The 20,590-nt window shown below is 34.9% G+C and overlaps 1 protein-coding gene across 11 annotated transcripts in view; it reads right to left on the bottom strand.

Annotated features, from left to right (window-relative positions):
• Positions 1 to 20,590, bottom strand: part of DMD (dystrophin) — a 2,097,152-nt gene that overhangs the window by 1,506,410 nt on the left and 570,152 nt on the right. For 10 of the 11 annotated variants that reach the window (XM_087859359.1, XM_087859361.1, XM_087859356.1 and 7 more), the window contains 2 exons: positions 2,033 to 2,214; positions 692 to 820 (listed from right to left, as the gene is read on the bottom strand). In XM_087859359.1, the coding sequence (XP_087715485.1) occupies positions 692 to 820; positions 2,033 to 2,214 (311 nt within the window). The remainder of the gene's footprint in view (positions 1 to 691; positions 821 to 2,032; positions 2,215 to 20,590) is intronic. The other variant, XM_087859365.1, reaches the window with a different exon arrangement.

Here is a 20,590-nt window from a genome sequence, read left to right as displayed (position 1 = left end):
AGCCAGATTAAAACGTATCATATGAAAAAGGTTATAGTTATATTTTCCTTTCATTTTTTAGGTGGGGGAGGGGCAAAGGGAGAGAGAAAATCTTAAGCAGGCTCCACGCCCAGCACAGAGCCAGATGCGGGGCTCTATCTCACAAACCCTGAGATCATGACCTGAGATGAAATCAAGAGTCACAGACCCTTAAGCGACTGAGCCACCCAGGTGGCCCTGTAGTTATATTTTTCTTAAACAGAGTATAAATACATTTTTATAGAATGAAAATATAATAAGAACATCTATATAGAATGTATATTTTCTTTAGGTATCAGGTATCTAGAAAAATCTCCCCAAATAGTATGACTAGCGAATTTCATCCTTTTTCCCATTTTTAACCTTTAATGATGCTTTTGTATAACCATTGGTAGCTTTTATAAAAGAGAACCTTACAGGTAAATTATATAATGAAAGCACACACCACTATTATAAGAATCCCCATTCATGAAGAATCAACCCATGTTAAACCTAGGGAAGTCACAATAACAAAACAGCATCATGTGAGAATATCTAATACAACTGGGAACAATGAAACAGCTTCTGATGAAGGAGAAAAAAGGCACTGCAAAATTCAAATGAAAGCCATGTTAGGTTATCTTGGATGAGGGAATTCTTTGGCTTGTAGAACAGAGAGTAAATGTTGACAGACCTGTGAAGGAAGTGGGCTCCGTGTGGGGTCAGAGGTGGCGACATAAGCAGCCTGTGTATAGGCATAGCTCTTGAACCGAGGCTTGGGAGAAGGAGTTCGTTCATAGCCCTGTGCTAGACTGACTGTGATCTGCAGAGTAGGGTTAGGAGGAAGGGGACAGAGGGGAGGAGGAGACATCATAAGTAACCCCGGAAGGACTGCTTTCCAACACACTAGAAGAACAAACGTTAAATGGAAACAATGAGATGAAAAGTTTAATTTGAAATGCACATAGTACTATTGCAAACTGGTACACTTGCACATTTCTGGTGCTCAGTGTCATGGTGGAGAGCAGGTACTCAGGGAAGGGATGAGGGCGGGACTTAACTACAAGGCTTCCATACTGACACAGCTCCAGCACTCGTATGGATGGTGCTCTTTAATCTGGCAAAAACAGGCATCCAAAAGCAATTTTCTCTGAACCCAAAATAAACAAAACCAGAATTCATCAGGTCAAGTTCCTGGAAAGGACTGGAGCTTTTATAAGCCAAATATGGAACTAGCTTAGCAGAGTGAGAAAATTAGGCCTAAGATTAGCTTTCCATACCTTCAGCAGAAATTGTGTTAAATACTTTTTATTTTTTAAGGCTTTTTCATCATTGTTTGTGTCAAAGAAAGTAAAAGAAAACACCCCAAACAGCCACTGCTGGGAGCAAGAACAAGCCATGTAATAAAAGAATCTCACTAAATCCTATACAATCAAAAATATTTTTATCATATGTATTCTCCCTTTAACTTTTATTTAGAGTATTATAAACTACTTTTATCAAAAATGTTACCTTGAATAATCAAAATTTGTTAATACATCAGTAGGTTGCCACTAAAAATAAGAAAGTATTATTAAACAAAGTACTTGCCTTTGCTCTTGCTCCCTTTGCACTTTACTCTCATTGACAGAAAGTTTCATACATATGTGAGTCTATCTTTTAACTCATTTTACACAATGGAAATGCAATATATTGTTTTCCATATTCCTATAACATAGTGCATATCAGCAGCAGAGTATTTTAATAATGTGCTTTGAAAACAATATTATGGCCCATTATATCACTTAAAATTTAGAAGGTTTATGGAGTTTCTCTATCTGTAGGTAGATATACATATACACATACATATATACACACACACATTATGCTACGTAGACACATATTTGTACATATGTATGTGTATATAGACATGTTATGTAGACATATATATCGTGTCTATATCCATAGATATAATAGATATGTACATGTATGATGACTAAAAATGCATATACAATAGAAAATATCATTGATATTAGGTACTCCTTTGATACTTTACCTGTTGAGAATAGTGCATTTGATGATGTAATTGAAAATGTTCTTCTCTAGTAACTTTTGATGGCCTTGGCAACATTTCCACTTCCTGAATGGCTTCGATGCTCACTTGTTGAGGCAAAACTTGGAAGAGTGATGTGATATACATTAAGATGGACTTCTTATCTGGATAAGTGGTGGCAACATCTGTAAGCACATTAACACCACACATCAATTCTTGGTTTCTATATTTAAGTCTCTGAAAGGCAAATGAACGAATCAATGTTACAGGAAGAAGACACATTAATGAGCACTCGATTGCCCATGAATGTCCTCCAGAGACTAATTAGAACACGATAATCAGGACTAAAATGTCCTTCCAATTTGGCAGACCAATGAGAGGAGCACTAAAGTTAATTTCTTTTCCTTGTTCACATAAAAACTTCATTCCGTAATACTTTTTCCTAAGTCAAACTGCCAAACTAGCCCATCTAAGAGAGTGGTTTTCATTAGATAAGAAACACAAATGAAAGATTATATCTTCCTTTCCAGGGAAAGCTATATTAACGTATCAATTCAAATAGTGCATTGGTAATTAAACAATTACACAAAAGAGCTTAATGCCTTGGCTTCCAGGAAGGAAAACTTGCATCATCTAATCAAATTTTTGCTGGTGATTAAGTATGTAAAGAGCAAAATATGTCTCTGTGTTGAAATGAACCATGTATTTTCACAATAACAATAAAATAAAACAACAGTATACCATATGTATATGATTTGTAATATTCCTTAAGTATATTAACAACATTTGTTTACATTTTGGTACATCTGTTAAAGTCAGATGTTACCTTCCTTCTCAGACTCTAGAGATAAGTTTAAAAGTCCTTCACATAAAGTTGATCTGACATTTTGTCCTTTGCCACATCCAGGGAATGAAAGAAACCCAGCATTTAAAGTCAATAATAATTTGTAATAACACACATAGTAAGTGGCAGCTCCTTCAAAAGGTTCTTTTGCTACTTGGCATTACAATTTACCCACTGCGTTCATTCCAGGGAACCAAGATGTAAAAATAATTCTTTATGTGAAGTGTATCATTAATCCCAGAAGTGTTAGAATATAAATCATGGCAGGGGGCCAAGATAACTATGCAGTGATGTGCCAGGCATTTTTCTTGCCATAAATTTATCTTAGCTTAACTAGCATTAAAAGATCTGTTTTATGTTAAATATGTATATTCTGGTCAGGTGTTTGGATCATGAGTAAAAAAGCCAAGAGTCAAATCTCGAGCCTACTAATTCACAAGTAGCAGGAATGTAATTAATTAGAACTATTTTTTTAAAGATTTATTTATTTGAGAAAGAGAGAGTATGTGTGTGTGAGTGGGGGGAGGAGTAGAAGGAGAGAATCTCAAGCAGACTCCCCTCTGAGCAGAGCAGGGCTCCATCTCATGACCCCTAAGATCATGACCTAAGCAGAAACCAGGAGTTAGATGCTTAGCCAACTGAGCCATCCAGGTGCCCCTAGAACAACTATTTTTTAATGTATTTTTAAAATATTTTATTTATTTTAGAGAGAGAGAGAGAGAGAGGAGTTGGGGGGGAGCAGAGGGAGATGGAGAAGCAGACTCCCTGCTGAGCAGGGAGCCTGCCGCAGGTCTTGATCTCAAGACTCTGGGATCATGACCTGAACTGAAGGCACTTAACCTACTAAGCCACCAGGCACCTCATATTTTTTTAAAATACTTTTAAAAAGAGGGGCGCCTGGGTGGCACAGCGGTTAAGCGTCTGCCTTCAGCTCAGGGCCTGATCCCAGCGTTCTGGGATCGAGCCCCACATCAGGCTCCTCCGCTATGAGCCTGCTTCTTCCTCTCCCACTCCCCCTGCTTGTGTTCCCTCTCTCGCTGGCTGTCTCTATCTCTGTCAAATAAATAAATAAAATCTTTAAAAAATAAAATAAAATAAAATACTTTTAAAAAGAGCTATAGAGGAGGAAAAAGTTAATATTCCTTGGTCTGCTTCTATCCATAGTATAATAGAGTACTTCTCAATTTTTAATGTGCATATGAATCACCTGAGGACCTTTTTCAACACAATCAAATTCAGTAGGTCAGGGGGAGAAGCTGAAGTTGTGCATTCCTGACAAGCTTGCAGGTGATGCCAACATGCTGGCTTGAAGACCATACTCTGAGCAACATGGTGGAAAAATATGACACAGGAAGCACACTGCTCTATCATCTGCCACTTCATTGTTTTGCCTTTTTTCCCCCCAAATGATACCTACTGGACATTAAGTGCATAAAGCTGAGAGGTACAAAGTTATACAGTACATATTCTCTGCTTCTTATTATAGTTATTAACCAACAAATGGTGAAGGTTAAGTTTTTGCAAGTATTTTTTTAGGAAGAACTAAAGAATACCTTGTGCATGAGTACTGCCTTTCTAAAAAAAAAAATCTTACTAACTTAGCTTTGAAATTGTGAAGACTAAAATATTCCTTTCATTGGATAACTGTTTTTCAAGTGTTCTTTGTATGGTGGATACCACACTTCACCACATTTTGAACCTCTGAAATGTTTTCTTCCTTCTCACTAGGAACTAGTCAGTTTTATCTGTAATGAGCATAATTTAGAATTCTGTTTATTTTTAGCATTAAGTAAAACTGCTGTGAGAAAGGCACTGAATTAAAAAAGGTTGATCTATGGCCATTTACTGCTATATTATACATAAATGTGTGCATAGATATATTTGGCCTCAAATACATGTCATGATAAAAATAAAGGTAAATATAAATCAAGAATTATTTCTATTACCCCAAGCAAATGTCAAAAATCATAGTACATTTTATCTACATAAAACATCTTTTGGATGGCAGCAAATACTCATAAATATCAATCATCACAAAAATATACCCTATTTGACCAAATTACTGACATTTTTGCCCCAATCTATTAGCTTTCCATCTCTGAGGTTGTGTGGATTCAGCTGTACCAGCAGGTGGAATCCAATATTTCTTTTCTAAAAGAAAGGAACTTAGATATTCTAAAATATGTTAATTCACTTCAACATATATGTGTTAAAAACCTATTTTATTAACAATATTTTAAAAGGGTATCCAGGAGATTAACAAGATAGAGAATTAATGGATTCTTCACAATTTGGAGTAATAAAATAAATAAATAATAAGAAAAGTACAAAATAATTGCATTCCTGAACAGAATTTAAAATGTGTTCCTCTAACTGGCACAATCAGTGCTTAAGTAGATTCAGAGAAAGGAAGAAATTATATATTACTAGGGGACCAGAAAAGTCTTTATGAATAGGAAACTGTAATAAGCAGGTATAGGATTTCATTGGCTAGAAATGGGGGATTGAGGAAGGGTATTATAGGCAGTGGAAAAGCATGAACAAAAGTACAGCAGAAGAGATCAGAAACATCCCAGGAATAGTACCTTTACGTGTCTTAGCCACAGACAAGAGAATGGTGAATAACAAGATACAATGGGTACACTATCTGTGAAACACTGAGAGATTATCAGTAACAACTAGAAATTTTGACCTTGGTTCAGTAGTTTGGACAGTAACTACTTTTGAGCAAAAGTGTGACAGCACTGAATTTTTTTGCAAAGTAAAACTGTTGAGTACAGAATGGGGCAAAGAGAAAAACAACTGGATGGAAGTAGGAAGCTAGGACCCGATTCAGATAGGGGGTATTAGAGAAATAAACTAGGCTTTGTAATGAAAACAAAAAGATACATGATAGAAATTCTAAGACAGATCCAAAATGACTTCATTCTATTTCCAATATTTACTTAACAGTCTCTGAAATAACTATATATAAAATTCTGTCTAAGCCTTGAGGGTACAAAGATGAATAAACTTTGAGTAAAATGGAGGAGGAGGACAGATGGAGGGAAATGGTTGTTCTGTAATCATAGTAACAAGTGGCCACACACACAAGTTACAGACTAATTTAATCAATTAACAATTACCTGTCTATGTGGTCTTGATCATGATTCCTTAAGCCAGCCATTGTCAACCCTTCCCTTCTGAAAGTTGGCGAATGAGAAATGAACTCGCCCCAATGAACAAAATTCTAAATGCAAACCGATTAACAGTGGTCTCACCTGATTAACCAACCACGCTTCTAAAGGTCACATCAATCTACTCACATCTGAATGCTCACAATCTCTTGACCTCTCAGTTTTCCCCCAAACCTAAGAATACTCTGTTCTGAGAGACTGTGGTTGACCAGCATAGTTCCCTCTTACTTAAGTAAGCAATACACTCAGCTTTGTGTTTTCATTCCAAATACCTAGTAATGGTTTCATCATTTGATAAAATTCAATGGATGAAATTCACTTGTAAATTTTAAATTTATGTTGTTTTTTTTTTTTATAGGAGAACACGATGGAATGAAACAATGAACAATTCTGAATCTGGATTTGGATTTTTAAAAATCTGCACCTAAATATTTCTAACTATAAAGAGACATCGTTAACATCATTTACTTGTGTTTCCTCATCTGCAAAATAAAAACCAGAGTCTCAATCTCATCATGGTGTTGTGAAGGTCAAATGTATAATGTTTAGAAAAGACTGTAAACTTAATTAGACCCTAATATTGTTATTATATTGTAATTGTTGTTTTTTGTGTTATTAATATAAATCCAGATCTAGTTGTAGGAGACCATTAGTACTCTTAATGGGAAGCACAAGAAGCTGGTAGGAAGGAAAGGCCATTCATCATTTATTTAATATTCACCAAGCAATTATTATGTGCCAGAGAATATGCTCAGCCTATGTTATATTGTAAGTATTCAGTGGATGAGCCACCCAACAAATAATTATGGACTGTACAATGTATGAGAATTCAAAAGAAATCTCATGACTTGGGGGTGATCCTCACTTAGTATAAGTAACTACATCTAGGCCAATGTCTGGAGACTTTGTGAACACCTAAATATTTGTTGAGGAACTGAATATAGGAGTTAAAGCCATAGAAATTGATGAGAATTGTGTAAGACAGCAACTGACTTAAAAAATAATGTTATAGATAATGAGTACTATAGCATTTGACGAGGGTGAGAATAATGGGATGTGATTTACATTTTTTTTTATTACAAGACATTAAAATGTATGAAGTGAAAGAAGTGGCTATACTCCCAAAAGAAGAGCTTACAATTTTATGAAAGTCATCTTTGTACTAAAACCCTACTATACAATGGGTTCGTTGCTGCAAAAACTTAAATTAATAATTTCTAATCTAATCTTTAAAGAAATCTCAGGATGAAAATGTTGCAAACTCATAAATACTGCTAGAGTGTTTTATGAACAATAAACACTGATTCTGATGAGTGTTCCTATACTAATCAGAATTTTGATACTGAGGGATATAATGAACAAATAAATCATTCACTGAAATTACATTATTTTTCAAATGAGGAAATTGAAACCCACAGTAGTTCAATGGCAATTTCAAAAGTTGTCAGAATCAGAATTAGAACCCAGTCAGGGCATTACACTTCTCACTACCTTACCTTCATTCTTGCAGAAAATGTTAACTTAGTGTATTTAAAAACCAAGTATCTCAAAAGTCGTCATCTAAATGATGACCCTGTCATCTATGTGCTTCCATTACCAAATATTAACATTTTCTCCATAACAATAGTGATTTCAATTTTTTTTTTTTTTTTTTTTTTTTTACAGATAGCGTGAGCAGGAGGGGAGGGGCAGAGAGAGAGGGAGAGAGGAATCTTAAGCAGGCTCCATGACCAACGTGGAGCCCGACTCAGGGCTCAATCTCACAACCCTGATCATGACCTGAGCTGAAATCAACAGTCCAACGTTTAACCAACTGAGCCACCCAGGTGCCCCTAATTTCTACTTCTAATAAATGAGGTATGACAAGAGTAAATATACATAAAAATACAACTTCGGTAGTAATCAAAGAAATGCAAATTAAATAAAGAGTGGGTTTTAAATTATATTCCTTTCCCTATCACATTATCAAAGAATGACAGAAGAATAACCACCAAAGTTTTAGAGGACTTGGTGATTTGGCCAAACTCCTACTTAGCTGGAAGAGTATCAGTTGGTTCCAAATTTTATGAAAAAATATTTTGGCAATGTCTACTAAAACCTTAAAAACAATCATATTCAATGCCCCAGTAATTTTCCTTCTAGGAATCCACCACAAAGAAATAACCAGAAATTTAAATGATGATTTATACAAACCTGATGTAAAATTTAAGCACTACTTACAATATAAAAAACCCTATCATACAAAAAAAAAATTTCAAACCGTTCCCAGTGGCTTCATAGAGAAGTAGAAATGATCAAATATGTAATTGTCTACAAGTAGTACAAGGCCATTCAAAACACTGCTTTTGAGGAACTTTTTTAAAAGATTTTATTTATTTATTTGACAGAGAGAGAGAGCACAAGCCGGGGGAGCAGGAGAGGGAGAAGCAGGGTCCCCGCTGAGCAGGGAGCCTGATGCGGGGCTCGATCCCAGGACTCTGGGATCATGACCTGAGCCAAGGGCAGATGCTTAACCAACTGAGCCACCCAGGCGCCCCCTTTAGAAGAATTTTTTGATAAAATACAAAAATAAATTATAACATCAGAAGAATAGAATGAATAAATTATGAAGTATATAATAATAATGTTACAGAAAAAACTAGGCAAACATACTTCAAGACATTAGTGAGATGGGTATGTCGGTGGGACTGATAATAGTTTTCCTTTTCTCTTTTGTTCTATCTGTATTTTCCGCAGTCTCCATTCAGCACTCACTACTTTTATAGTTAGATAATATAGTCTATATTATAATAAAAGTATCTGTAAAGATCAAAAAGAAACAATAAAAACAAAGTTGCACAAAGATTTCTTGCAGCATGCCCTCACCCTACAAAAGCCAATGTGAGTAAGTTTGTCAGGAAACTGGTGCCTTCAACAAAACTGTTCTTATCTTGGGCAATCATCCTCCAGAAAGTCTGATTAGCCAGCTGGCAGACACAACCTTGAAACACCTCCGGGAAATCTAAACAAGAGGCTCCACTGCCTTAAACCTTAGGTCAGTTTTCTGCCAGGAGAAAGGCAGAAATTGAAAGAGCAGATTAAAATGCATATCATGTGTAATCAGAAAGAAGTAGGATTTCAAAGATAAACAGATGCATAAATGTACACTTAAAAAGTATGGTCAGCCTTTCACGAGTTTTGTAAAAAAATTTTAAAAATAAAAAAGGATGTCATTTAGAAACCCTGATCAGAATAAATCTAGATCATGTCCCACAGAATTTGTATTAGGAATGACACAATAAAAATAAATAAATTCACTGTAAGAGAAGAGGAAGAGGTAAACTGGAAAGAAGAAACATGTGACCACAAATTAGACGTGGTCACGTAGTCCTGAATGTGAAAATGTGAATAGAGACAGATAGGGACACAATCAAAAACCTGTGTCTGCTAAAATAACCAAATACACAGATATGAAATTCCGAAGAACTTAGTACTGGAAGCAAGTGTGTTATCATCTGAGGTTTACAAATGAAGATATTACAATGTCGTCTGATCTTTAAGCACCAGAGTTGGTAAATTACAGGCGCTATCATATCAGTGGACTAATTCATTAAAGTGTTAGATTGTTATTTTCAATTTTCATATTTTTCATACAGCACTACATTCTACATATATGCACCTTCCATTTCCAAGTCACTGTATACAATGAATATATAGGATTCTAATAAGAAAATAACTTGCATACATCCCCTCAAGTTAAATTTCTTAATTCTCTACAAGATCTGTTCGGCCTTCATTAAGTTAAGTAATCCTTAATTAAGTCATTCCATAATTTTAGCATTTACTCACTGATCCAAGTTGCTTTAATCATCTAATAACAATGCTTCTCATTAAAGGAGTATAATATATACTAATGAAAATAATTTGTATTTTAGATGATTCAGTTTCATAATAAAATTAACAATAAAAAGCAGTGGCTTTCATTTATCCATGAGAAATACTAAATAATTTTATCTTTTAAACATCCAATTATTTCTTTCACTGTGCTCATGGTGTAGCTAGCAGAAAACTATCACTATCATCTTGGTGCAAGTAGAAAACAGTGCTCAAAATACATAATGCTCACCTAGGGCCTAAGAAGGGAAAACGAAACAAAACAAAACACAGAAGACGAGGAGCTTACAGGAGACTTTAGATGCACTGAAAACTTGAAGTTCAGCTTTCTGCCACTAACTAAACAACGCTAAATATACCTATGCAAAGAAAAATCATATATTCAATCCAATAAATCATGGTAGCTGGAGGTGACGCTTTTGATTCTATAAAGTACCAGACTGATAATATGAGACACTGAAAAATGTATTTAACAAACATTTACTGAGTTACTACTTTGTGCCAGGCTATATTCTAGTCTTTGAATATACAGTGATCAATAAATGATCCCAGGGAGCTGTTCTCATAGAACTTTGATTCTAATGGGGAAGGAAAATTACAAATAAATACTTTCAAAATCCTCTATTTACCACTTACGAATTCAACCCTATCACCTAGTTCCTTTTTGCTTCATTGTATAAACGAAACTGCCTTCCACAAATGCATTATCTTTGTTGAGCCTTTTTGGGAAGAGGATTAAATAGGAGTGGGGATTCTGTAGTGTTAATACCAAACATTCACATAGTGCCTGAGAACAAATGCACAGAAGCTGGTGGGTAAAACTCAATTAAATGGAAATTCTCAACAAATTGTGACTTTACAAGTTTCAAATAAGCTACCTTTAAGTTGAATGTTTTTGAACCAAGTATCAAATGTCTTCCCTGTGCAGCTAATCAAAGTCGAGTGTTCTGCCCTTATATTTTCAATTCCAAATGCAACAAATTTCAACAATTCTCTTTTCCAGCTACTCATTGGGTTTGTGCCTCATTAAAATTTATGTATTTAAGATAAATACTCCTGGCCATTTAAAAACTTAGAACACCTTTTCAGTACATACCCTCTAAAACCAGGAGAAGAGAGGCTAGTTTGACCTAACAAACAGAAGCTAATCAGTCAGTGTGGGAGATTATTGATAGAAAAACATTTGTACTTTCTTAAAATTCCCTCTACAGGACTACTGTCGAAAGAACTATTGGAGTTTCCGTTTGAGAAAGAAGTATTTTGGCTCCGTGACATTTAACTCTGCTTCCTTCACTGTCACTTGCTGTTTTTGTGGCTTTGCTTTTGATCTAACCAAATTGACTTTTTTTTTTCTGACTAGTAGAGAAAGAGCATTAAGTTTCGTAAGTAACTCCACACAGTATCTTCTTTGCTAACACAAAATACTCAATTTCTACACCCTCATTCTTTACAAAGTTAAAAATGATAGTTGATAAACAATGAAGCCAGACTGGAGATATGCTCAGTTCATTTAACACAAATGTCATTGGTTATTACGGAGTTTTCCAATACGTCGTGGGATTCGGAATATGCCTGAGAGTGTAAGCAAGTTCCAAGGCAAATCCCACAATGTTAACTAGCTTAATGCTGAAACTGTATTTAAGAGCAATCTTTTTTGTAACAAATATTATTTTTAAAAGTATCCATTCCATATCAAAGAGCTTAGCTTGTTGGATCAAGCATACTTTGCAATAGGGAATGGATGGGGTCACTATTTTAAAGAAGATGAGCTCAGAAGGCTTCTCTGGCTAATAGTGATCAGAGAACTAGCTTCTGTGTCTCTCTTCTGTCTAGCCATCAGATACCGCTGATGGCTATGATGTTGCTGAGCCTAATAGATCTTTTTCTATTCTCATTTTACTTGGTAGCTCCCAGTAGCACTCTTTTTTCTTAAACCGCTTAGTTTTTTCTTGGAATCTTTGACGCTATATTTTTCAGGTTTCATGCCTATCAGCCATACTTTCTCAGGGTTTCCTTCTGGCCCAACCTATTTAAATGACAGGAAATTCTGGAAAGATTTAGAAGCCAGATCTGGGTCTTCTCTAGCTATACTCGCTCTTTCCTATGGTATTATCTTCCAATTATCCTTCCCAATCTCTCTTAAATATTGTCTATATACTAGTGATTCCTAAATATCTGTCTCCAACTGAGACCCCTCTCCTCAAGAGATCTCTCAAATTTGTTATGTACAAAGTAAGGCTCTCAGTTCCCTTCAAAGACATTAGTCTCCCCATTAATCACCATCTCTGAATATGGCAACAACATTTATGCATTGTGTCAGGCTGTGAACTTAGAAATTGTCCTTGTTTTTTCTTTTTTCTTTTTCTGCATTCTCTATTTTGATCCATTAACAAGCCTTGTCTTTTCTGCCTCTAAAAGGAATACAGGCACCTATTTATCTTCATGTTCATGATTACTATTTTCACCTGAGCCATGATCCTTGCCTTCTGGGACCATTACATTAATATCCTAACTACTCCCATGCCTTTCAATTCATTCAGTATGCAACAACTAGAATTATCTTTTAAAAAAACACAAAAATTAAATAGCACTGTCATACTTAAAACCCTTCAGAAGCTTCTCCTTTGTTTAGAATAAATCCAACCTATTTCCATGCCCTACAAGATACTATATGATCCAATCCTGTACTCTTCACTAATGGCAGTCTAATGGCCTCTCTCTTTCTTGCCCGCTACCTTTCAGATACATTGGCCTTGTTTTCATATCTGAAATAACAAAGGCCCTTTTATACCTCTTGGTCTTTATACTTTCTGTTCTCTTTACCTAGAATATTTTCCCCATCTTTATGCATTTTTGGTTCATCCTTTTCCATTAGGTTTTAGCTCAAATGGCACTTGAGATGCATTTATTGATTACCCTATTTTTAAAAACTCACTCCCTTTCTCTTCATTTCACAGTGAATTACTTTCTTTATATCATCTGTCACAAACAGTAATTATTATGTTTATTTATCTATTTCTTTGCTGTAATTTGTCTCCCTACAATAATCTAAGTATTACAAGGGCAGGAACTTTCTCAAAACTGCTTTATCACTCACTGACAAATAGGAGGTACTCAGTATTTGTTAAATTAGTAAATGAATGAATGAACAGATAATTATGGCTGCAGGGAATCAAGTTATCAAGTTTCACTTCAGTGAAGTGAACACAGAATAAGACTCATGTTGAAAATTGAGAACTGGCTGGAGAGGAAAAGAGCATTAAAACAGAGAGGAGCAGGCAGTATTTATCTCCCACCAAAATTACTTTAGGGGCGCCTGGGTGGCACAGCGGTTAAGCGTCTGCCTTCGGCTCAGGGCGTGATCCCGGCGTTCTGGGATCGAGCCCCACATCAGGCTCTTCCGCTGTGAGCCTGCTTCTTCCTCTCCCACTCCCCCTGCTTGTGTTCCCTCTCTAGCTGGCTGTCTCTATCCTGTCGAATAAATAAATAAAAATCTTAAAAAAAAAATTACTTTAAAGAGATTCAGTTTGATATTTAATTACCTTTCATTGAGCATCAATTATGTACATGGGATTTTATTATGCTTTCTCATTTACCATTCAACATTCTCTTATGAGTTAAGAATACTGTATAAGGTCATCTAAATAATAATTGATAGTCCCAATAAAGGAGAAAAAAAAGACTCCTGAGTTCACACCCTACTTCTCTCATTTTGGCAAGCTTAAACAGACTGAACCTCAGCTTCCTATTGTATCACAAAAGTTTTTCTTAAATTACTGATGACATTCTCAAAAGTGAGACTTGATTTGCATAACATCTCCTGCTCTAGGAAATGGATCAGATTTTTTTTTTAAGTAGTAGGGAAAGAAGCATTCATTTCTAAATTAGAGAGCATTAGCAGGTTAATCAGGAAGCCGATGAGTGATGATGACAAAGTTAGTATATTTTTAATTCAGATTGAAAATACTCAAGCTACTACTCAAGGCACAGGAAAGCTAATGTTTTATTCATTGTCTGTAAGCTTTGGTTCAGACTCCACAAAAAAGCACAGTGCTTTACATAGAATGGATGTTCAAAAATTATTGACTGATATTTACAGAAAGGTTTGCTCAAGTACTCTCTGACCCAGGATAATAAAAGATAACCCCTTAAAACTTGGATGAAGCACAGTTCTCAGTAATTTAGTACTGTGTTTGAAACCATGGTGGGTTCGAAGAGTTAAGCAAATGAAAGCCTTGCCATCTCACTAAAACTATGACCCAGTCATAGGTGGGGATCCTACTAAATCATTACAACTTTAAGAATAGTTCTTTAAACTGAGATATTAAAATAAGAGATTCAGTTAAGAAACAAAGAAAAATGAACATGACAGATAGGCAGATAGATACACATACACACCTAAAAAACAATATGGTCACTTACATAACTACTGGCTGTGTATCTGTCTGTCTATTTGAAAAGCCATCCCTTTTGGCTAGAGATTAGTAACACCAAAAGTGGGCAGAAAGAAGGCAAGGCATAGCTTCTGATTTCTATTTTGATAGTTGGATGTTCATTTTACCCATTTGCAATTTGAAAATTTCTTCTCTTTTTCAATGGCTAGGCAAGGGTTAAAATTGATATGCTAAATATGACATAGCTACATTTCTTATCACAGCTTCTGGTTCTCCTTGATTTTCAAATTTCAGCTTCTCTCAAATAGCTTTCCTTCAGGTTAAACTCCACTAACATGGCTCTCCTGAAGACTGTGAGCCTCGCGGCTTGGTATAACTAGCTCAATTACTGTATCTTGCAAGGCCTGTCTCACTACCCAAAACTTTAGACCCTATTCAAGCTCCGGTCTTAGACTGGCCAAATAGGCCCCATTTCCATTCTCATCATGATAGGAAATCTATCTCTTGAAAAGAAATCTCTCCCTCAGAAGAAACAGGTCAGATGAATGATCTTGGCTCCAAGAGTTAATCTTTTAGCTCTCCCCGATTTTTCTTTTATTAGTTTGGATTTTATCTCTCACTTTTAAACATTTTTATTACAAAAGCAATACATGCTTATTGTAGTGGAAAATTAAAATAGTACAGGAGTATATAAAGTGAACGGTGAAAGTACCCCACAGCTCTACACCACGCCAGTCCCATTATCTAGAGATAATACTTCTCAGCAAAAGCTATGCTGTCTATTCAGCCATTCATCTGCCCATCCTCCATCAGTCCATTTAGGCATCCATTTATCTATCTATCTATCTATCTATCTATCTATCTATCTATCTATCTTTCTAATGAGATCAAACTGAATACAAACTATCTATATATCCACTTTCCTACACAGATTCACAAGATGTGCCCAGGTGTATAAATCCAAAGCCTCCTTCTAGAACTCGTAGGCTCTATATAATTTTGGATAATGAACTGAATTTCTTCATGTCTTCAAGCTCTCATCTATAAAATGGGACTAACACTTTTAAAATATTTTTTTTTAAAAAGATTAATGTAAGTACTTAGAAAAATGTCCATGAAAAGTAAGTTTTCAGCAAAATGCAGCTTTAAAATGTATATACACATACATACATACAGTTTGGACTTTAAGAATTAGTTTTTACAATGCATGCATTCATCCACCCATTTATTTTTTGCAATTGCTTCCTGGGCACCTATCACAAGGCAAGGGTTATGTTAGGCAGCAGAGTTAAAACAGCGAGCAAAAGTTAAATCAAACACAAACAAATCCGGATTCTGATTTTATGGAGCCTATAGTCCAGTGATAGAACTATACTTGCCTAGCATTCCACAGTATAGAATAATACTGCAAATGCCGTAAACAATGCTGCAATTAGCATCCTCATATATGTGACTAAGACATGTGTAGACATTCCCACAGCTCTAATTCTTAAATGTGACATGTGAGGATCAAAAAGATGTAACATACCATATGTTGAAAGATAACTCCAAATTTCCTACACAAATTTTTCCAAGTAGTTCTTCCACCAAAGGAAAAACAGGGCCTATTTCCATGACCCCTCATCATCACAGGATATTGTACTTTCTATTTCTTTAAATATAGGCAGTGTTGAGCTTATTTTTGTTTTGATTGCTTGTTTGTAATTTTCTCAAGTGGATATATACAGATCATCATATTTAGCCACTTTATAAACACTGCTACAATATATTTGTTCATATTCATTGTAAGAGTTTTATCACTGTGAAGTTATTCTTTACTATCAGTATGATTCCCCAGTCTGTCACATTTTATTTTTTTAATAATAATATTTTTTATTATATTATGTTAGTCACCATACAGTACATCCCTAGTTTTTGATGTAAAGTTCCATGATTCATTACTTGCGTATTAACACCCAGTGCACCATGCAATACATGCCCTCCTTAATACCCATCACCAGCCTATCCCATTCCCCCAGCCCCCTCCCCTCTGACACCCTGTTTGTTTCCCAGAGTCCATAGTCTCTCGTGATTCATTCCCCCTTCTGTTTACCCCCCCTTTCTTCTTCCCTTTCTTCTCCTACCAATCTTCCCACTTCTTATGTTCCATAAATGATTCCATATGATAATTGTCTTTCTCTGCTTGACTTATTTCGCTTAGCATTATCTCCTCCAGTCCCGTCCATGTTGCTGCAAATGTTGAGAAATCATTCTTTTTGATGGCTGAGTAATATTCCATTGTATATATATGGACCACATCTTCTTAATCCAGTCATCTGTTGAAGGGCATCTCAGCTCCTTCCACAATTTAGCTATTGTGCACAATGCTGCTATGAACGTTGGGGTGCATATGGCCCTTCTCTTCACTACGTCTGTATCTTTGGGATAAATACCCAGTAGTGCAATGGCTGGATCATAGCTCAATTTTTAACTTTTTAAGGGACCTCCACACTGTTTTCCAGAGTGGCTGTACCAACTTGCATTCCCACCAACAATGTAGGAGGGATCCCCTTTCTCCACATCCTCTCCAACATTTGTTGTTTCCTGCCTTGTCAATTTTTGCCATTCTAACTGGCATATGGTGGTATCTTAGTGTGGTTTTGATTTGAATTTCCTTGATGGCTAATGATTTTGAACATTTTTTCATGTGTCTGTTAGCCATTTGTATGTCTTCATTAGAAAAGTGTCTGTTCATATCTTCTGCCCATTTTATGATTTGTTTACTTTTTAGTGGTGTCTTTCACCACAGAAAATATTTTAATTTCAGTGTTGTTAAATTTGTCAATCCTATTTTACAGTGTCTGGGTTTTATGTTAACTTAATATTATTAAAATATTATTCTACATTTTAGTATATATTTTTAAAGGTTCACCTAGTCACTTAAATTATTACTATTTGAAAATTATTTTACTATTTGTTGTGGAACTGGGTTCTCATTATATTTTTCTTTCCAAACAATGTCAAAGATTTCATATTAATTTACTAGCTAACCTACCCTTTCAGTATAGTTATGAAAAGATACCATCAAATAATAATTTTACTTAGATAAAAGAACTTCTGCCAAAATATCCATTTTATATCATTAAGCTATTTCCCTACATCATACCAGTGTTGGTTCATTATAAAATTTACTAAAGCAAGTCACCTATTTAAAAATATTTCCTATTATCATGCATTTACTTTTAAACTAATTTTATAGTTATCTAGACAACTGCATCTTCCTTCCATATTGTACGATTACTTTCAGTCTGTTCACCCCCACACATTTCTGTCCTTTCTTCTGTGGTTTTTCCTGAGGTGGCTGATCCCTCTACAATGCGTCTCCCGGGATCCTTTGCCGGCTGGATTCCAGTTTAAGTAAGCCAATGGAAAGAATCAGTTGGAGATTCAAAGACAGGGAAAGAGAAAGCTGGGGAAACTTTCCTCCATAACTTCTCTGCTTCAGAGCTACATCTGTAGTAGCTGACTCCTTCCAACAACTCCCTTCTCCAATATGTGGTTCTTCCTCCAGCAGTGCAGCTCTCACTAGACTCCATTAACCTCCATTCATGCTTTTGTTCCCCTTTCCCCTTAAGCTCTAGGGATAGCAACTGCTTCCTACTCTTGTTACTCTCTGGGTGACTCATTTTCACCTATTTGTTAATATATCATACCTCACTAAGTAATCTTTTTATGAAATTCTCTTCATTTCAGCTGTCTGAAGTGAATTCTATTTCTTACTGGGATTCCGTTATACCTTTTAAAATAAAAGATAGATTTATATATGTGCATATATACACACTCACACACACACAGATATGCATGTGTGTATACAACCATATCTAGATTGACATTGTTTTGAATGTACAGATTAACTTAGAGAAAACTAGCAGCCTCATCATATACATCTCTTTCTTTCCTCATGTCTTTATATGCTTAAAATTCAAATTTAAACTTTCTCCAAACAATCCTTACACTTTCCTGTGTAATTTACTTCTAAGAAATCTGTAGATTTTGTAGTTATTCTAAATAAGATTATATTATTTCTTTACATTTTCTAATTGTTAATATGCTTTTTAAAAGGGGAAAATCATATTTTTTTCAAATGAGGATATTTATCCCATCTTTTCCAACATACGTATCTCACATTTCTTTTTTTTCTTGTCATATAACATTTGCTAGGTCCTCTTGAACAATACCGAGCAATAACACCAATGAGGAATATCCTTGAATTGTTTATTATTTTACTGAGAAGTCTTCTACAATATGAAGATAAAGAACGTTTCCTTTTATTTCTGGATTCTTAGGAACTTTTCTCAGGACTTAGTAATAAATTTTAGCAAATGATTTTAGATACAGTATTTTTTTTTTTTTTTTTTACTGGGAGGACTGACTAGTATGGTTTCCTGACCTTCTTTATTAAAAGGAAGAACAAAGATTAAATGTTACTTGTTCACTATTTTGCACTGTTTTGAATATCATTAATATGAGTGCTCACATATATGTATCATGTTAAAGCTCTGAATTTCATCCCTTTAAAAAAGCTATGCCTTATTTCTCTTTAAAATATATAGCAAATACGGAAGGAATTTCACAGTTAGCAAAAATTTTCTCCAGCTAAAAATGTTCATATTCTAATTTAAACTAAAGTGTAAACAGTTAATAAACTTCCATGTTTAAAGAGTTTAATTTAGACAAAATTAACTCTTAGCTGATCTATCTTTAGATGGGGAAGGAGACTATACCCCTAATAAAATAATAGTTTGACTCATTTACGTATATAAATAGTCACTCAGTTGGAGAAAGCAGGAAATAAGCTGATTCAGAATCCCTAACTATAACTAGACATAGGAATAAACAAGGTGAATCCCTATGCTTCCCGTCATGATTATCATAACAATGACCCTGAAATGATATCTACACTCATTATCTCTGTTTGCATCTACATATTCTCATGAATTTAAAAATAATTAAAGTAAAATAGGATGGCACATGTATGAGTGAAGAAAACAGCTTGAAATACAAAATGCCACAAAGATTTAGATAATCTTGATAGTGCTTAGCTTCTAGAGGTTTAAATGAATCAAATGCAAATTAGCTCTAAGCTTTGAGATTCTTTTTCCATTTCTTGTTATAAATTTGTTCTCTGTATGGGTGCTGTATGATAAAGAATGAAGTAGATGAAATTTTCAGTAAAGAGTACATACGTTGCCAAGAAATCAGTCAAGTAATTCTATACCTCTGGGTCTCTGTACTAAATGAAATGAGAGAAAAAAGAAACGCAAGTGTTACAAAGTTTAAATCAATTACGGCAGTATGTATTTTCCTCCAAATATTAAAGTGTCATAATGGAAACACCAAATTTTATTTTGGCAGAAATTAATCTTTTGGATTTTGTACAGAAGCACATTATGCTTTAAACATATTATACATGGACTTACTTTGGTGCTTTTATTTAAGCTATTTTCAAACTGCCAGCAATGCCTGGTTCTATTTCTTTTCATTTATTTAACTGAATAAATGCTATCAATCAGTCAATGTTCAGGTGCTGTGCAACTGTTTTCCCAAATACCGTAGGAGCTCAGTACAAAGTAACATCTTCCAACCTCTGAATTGTTACATCCAGGTGGATTCTAACATATACTACCTTGAAATTTAAGTACACACACACACACACACACACACACGCACGCATGCACATACACAAAGCAGAGGAATTAAAAAACTATTTTTAAAGAATCGGAGATTCTTTTTTTTAATATTTTAAGAAAATAGTGACTTAATTACATTGTGATTATCAAATCAATGTTTTTTTCACAGGTAACTCATCCAGAATGGATTGGAACTTACCAAATGCCAAGCTCTGGTGTTGTTTGCTGAAGATAAATACTGGACAAGATAGACCTAGCCCCCGACCCCATAGTACTTAGAGTGCACATTACATAAATTAATACTAATGTGTGAGGCTATATAGTATAGATTTCTCTAAACTGTTAGAGATTTAAATGTTTTTAATATTAAAGAATGACAAATTTAATATATTAAGTAAATAAAATACCTATGTATGATCATTTCTAAGGAAAGTATGAAAACAAGAAAATAGAAACATTAGCATTACTTGGACTTTTTGTGTCTAAACAAGTCAACAGTCTTCACGCATATTTTACGAGTCAAATAAAAACTTACATAAGAGTGTGTATCTCGCAGGGTTGGGGGATGGGGTTAACCAGGTGATGGACATTAAGGACTGCATGTA

The sequence above is a fragment of the Ursus americanus genome, chromosome X (genome assembly GCF_024610735.1).
Source record: "Ursus americanus isolate L20-20 chromosome X, mUrsAme1.1.p, whole genome shotgun sequence".
Taxonomy (NCBI): Eukaryota; Metazoa; Chordata; class Mammalia; order Carnivora; family Ursidae; genus Ursus; species Ursus americanus.
Note: the sequence above shows the minus strand (reverse complement) of the source record. Positions and strands in the feature narration are given on the sequence as shown.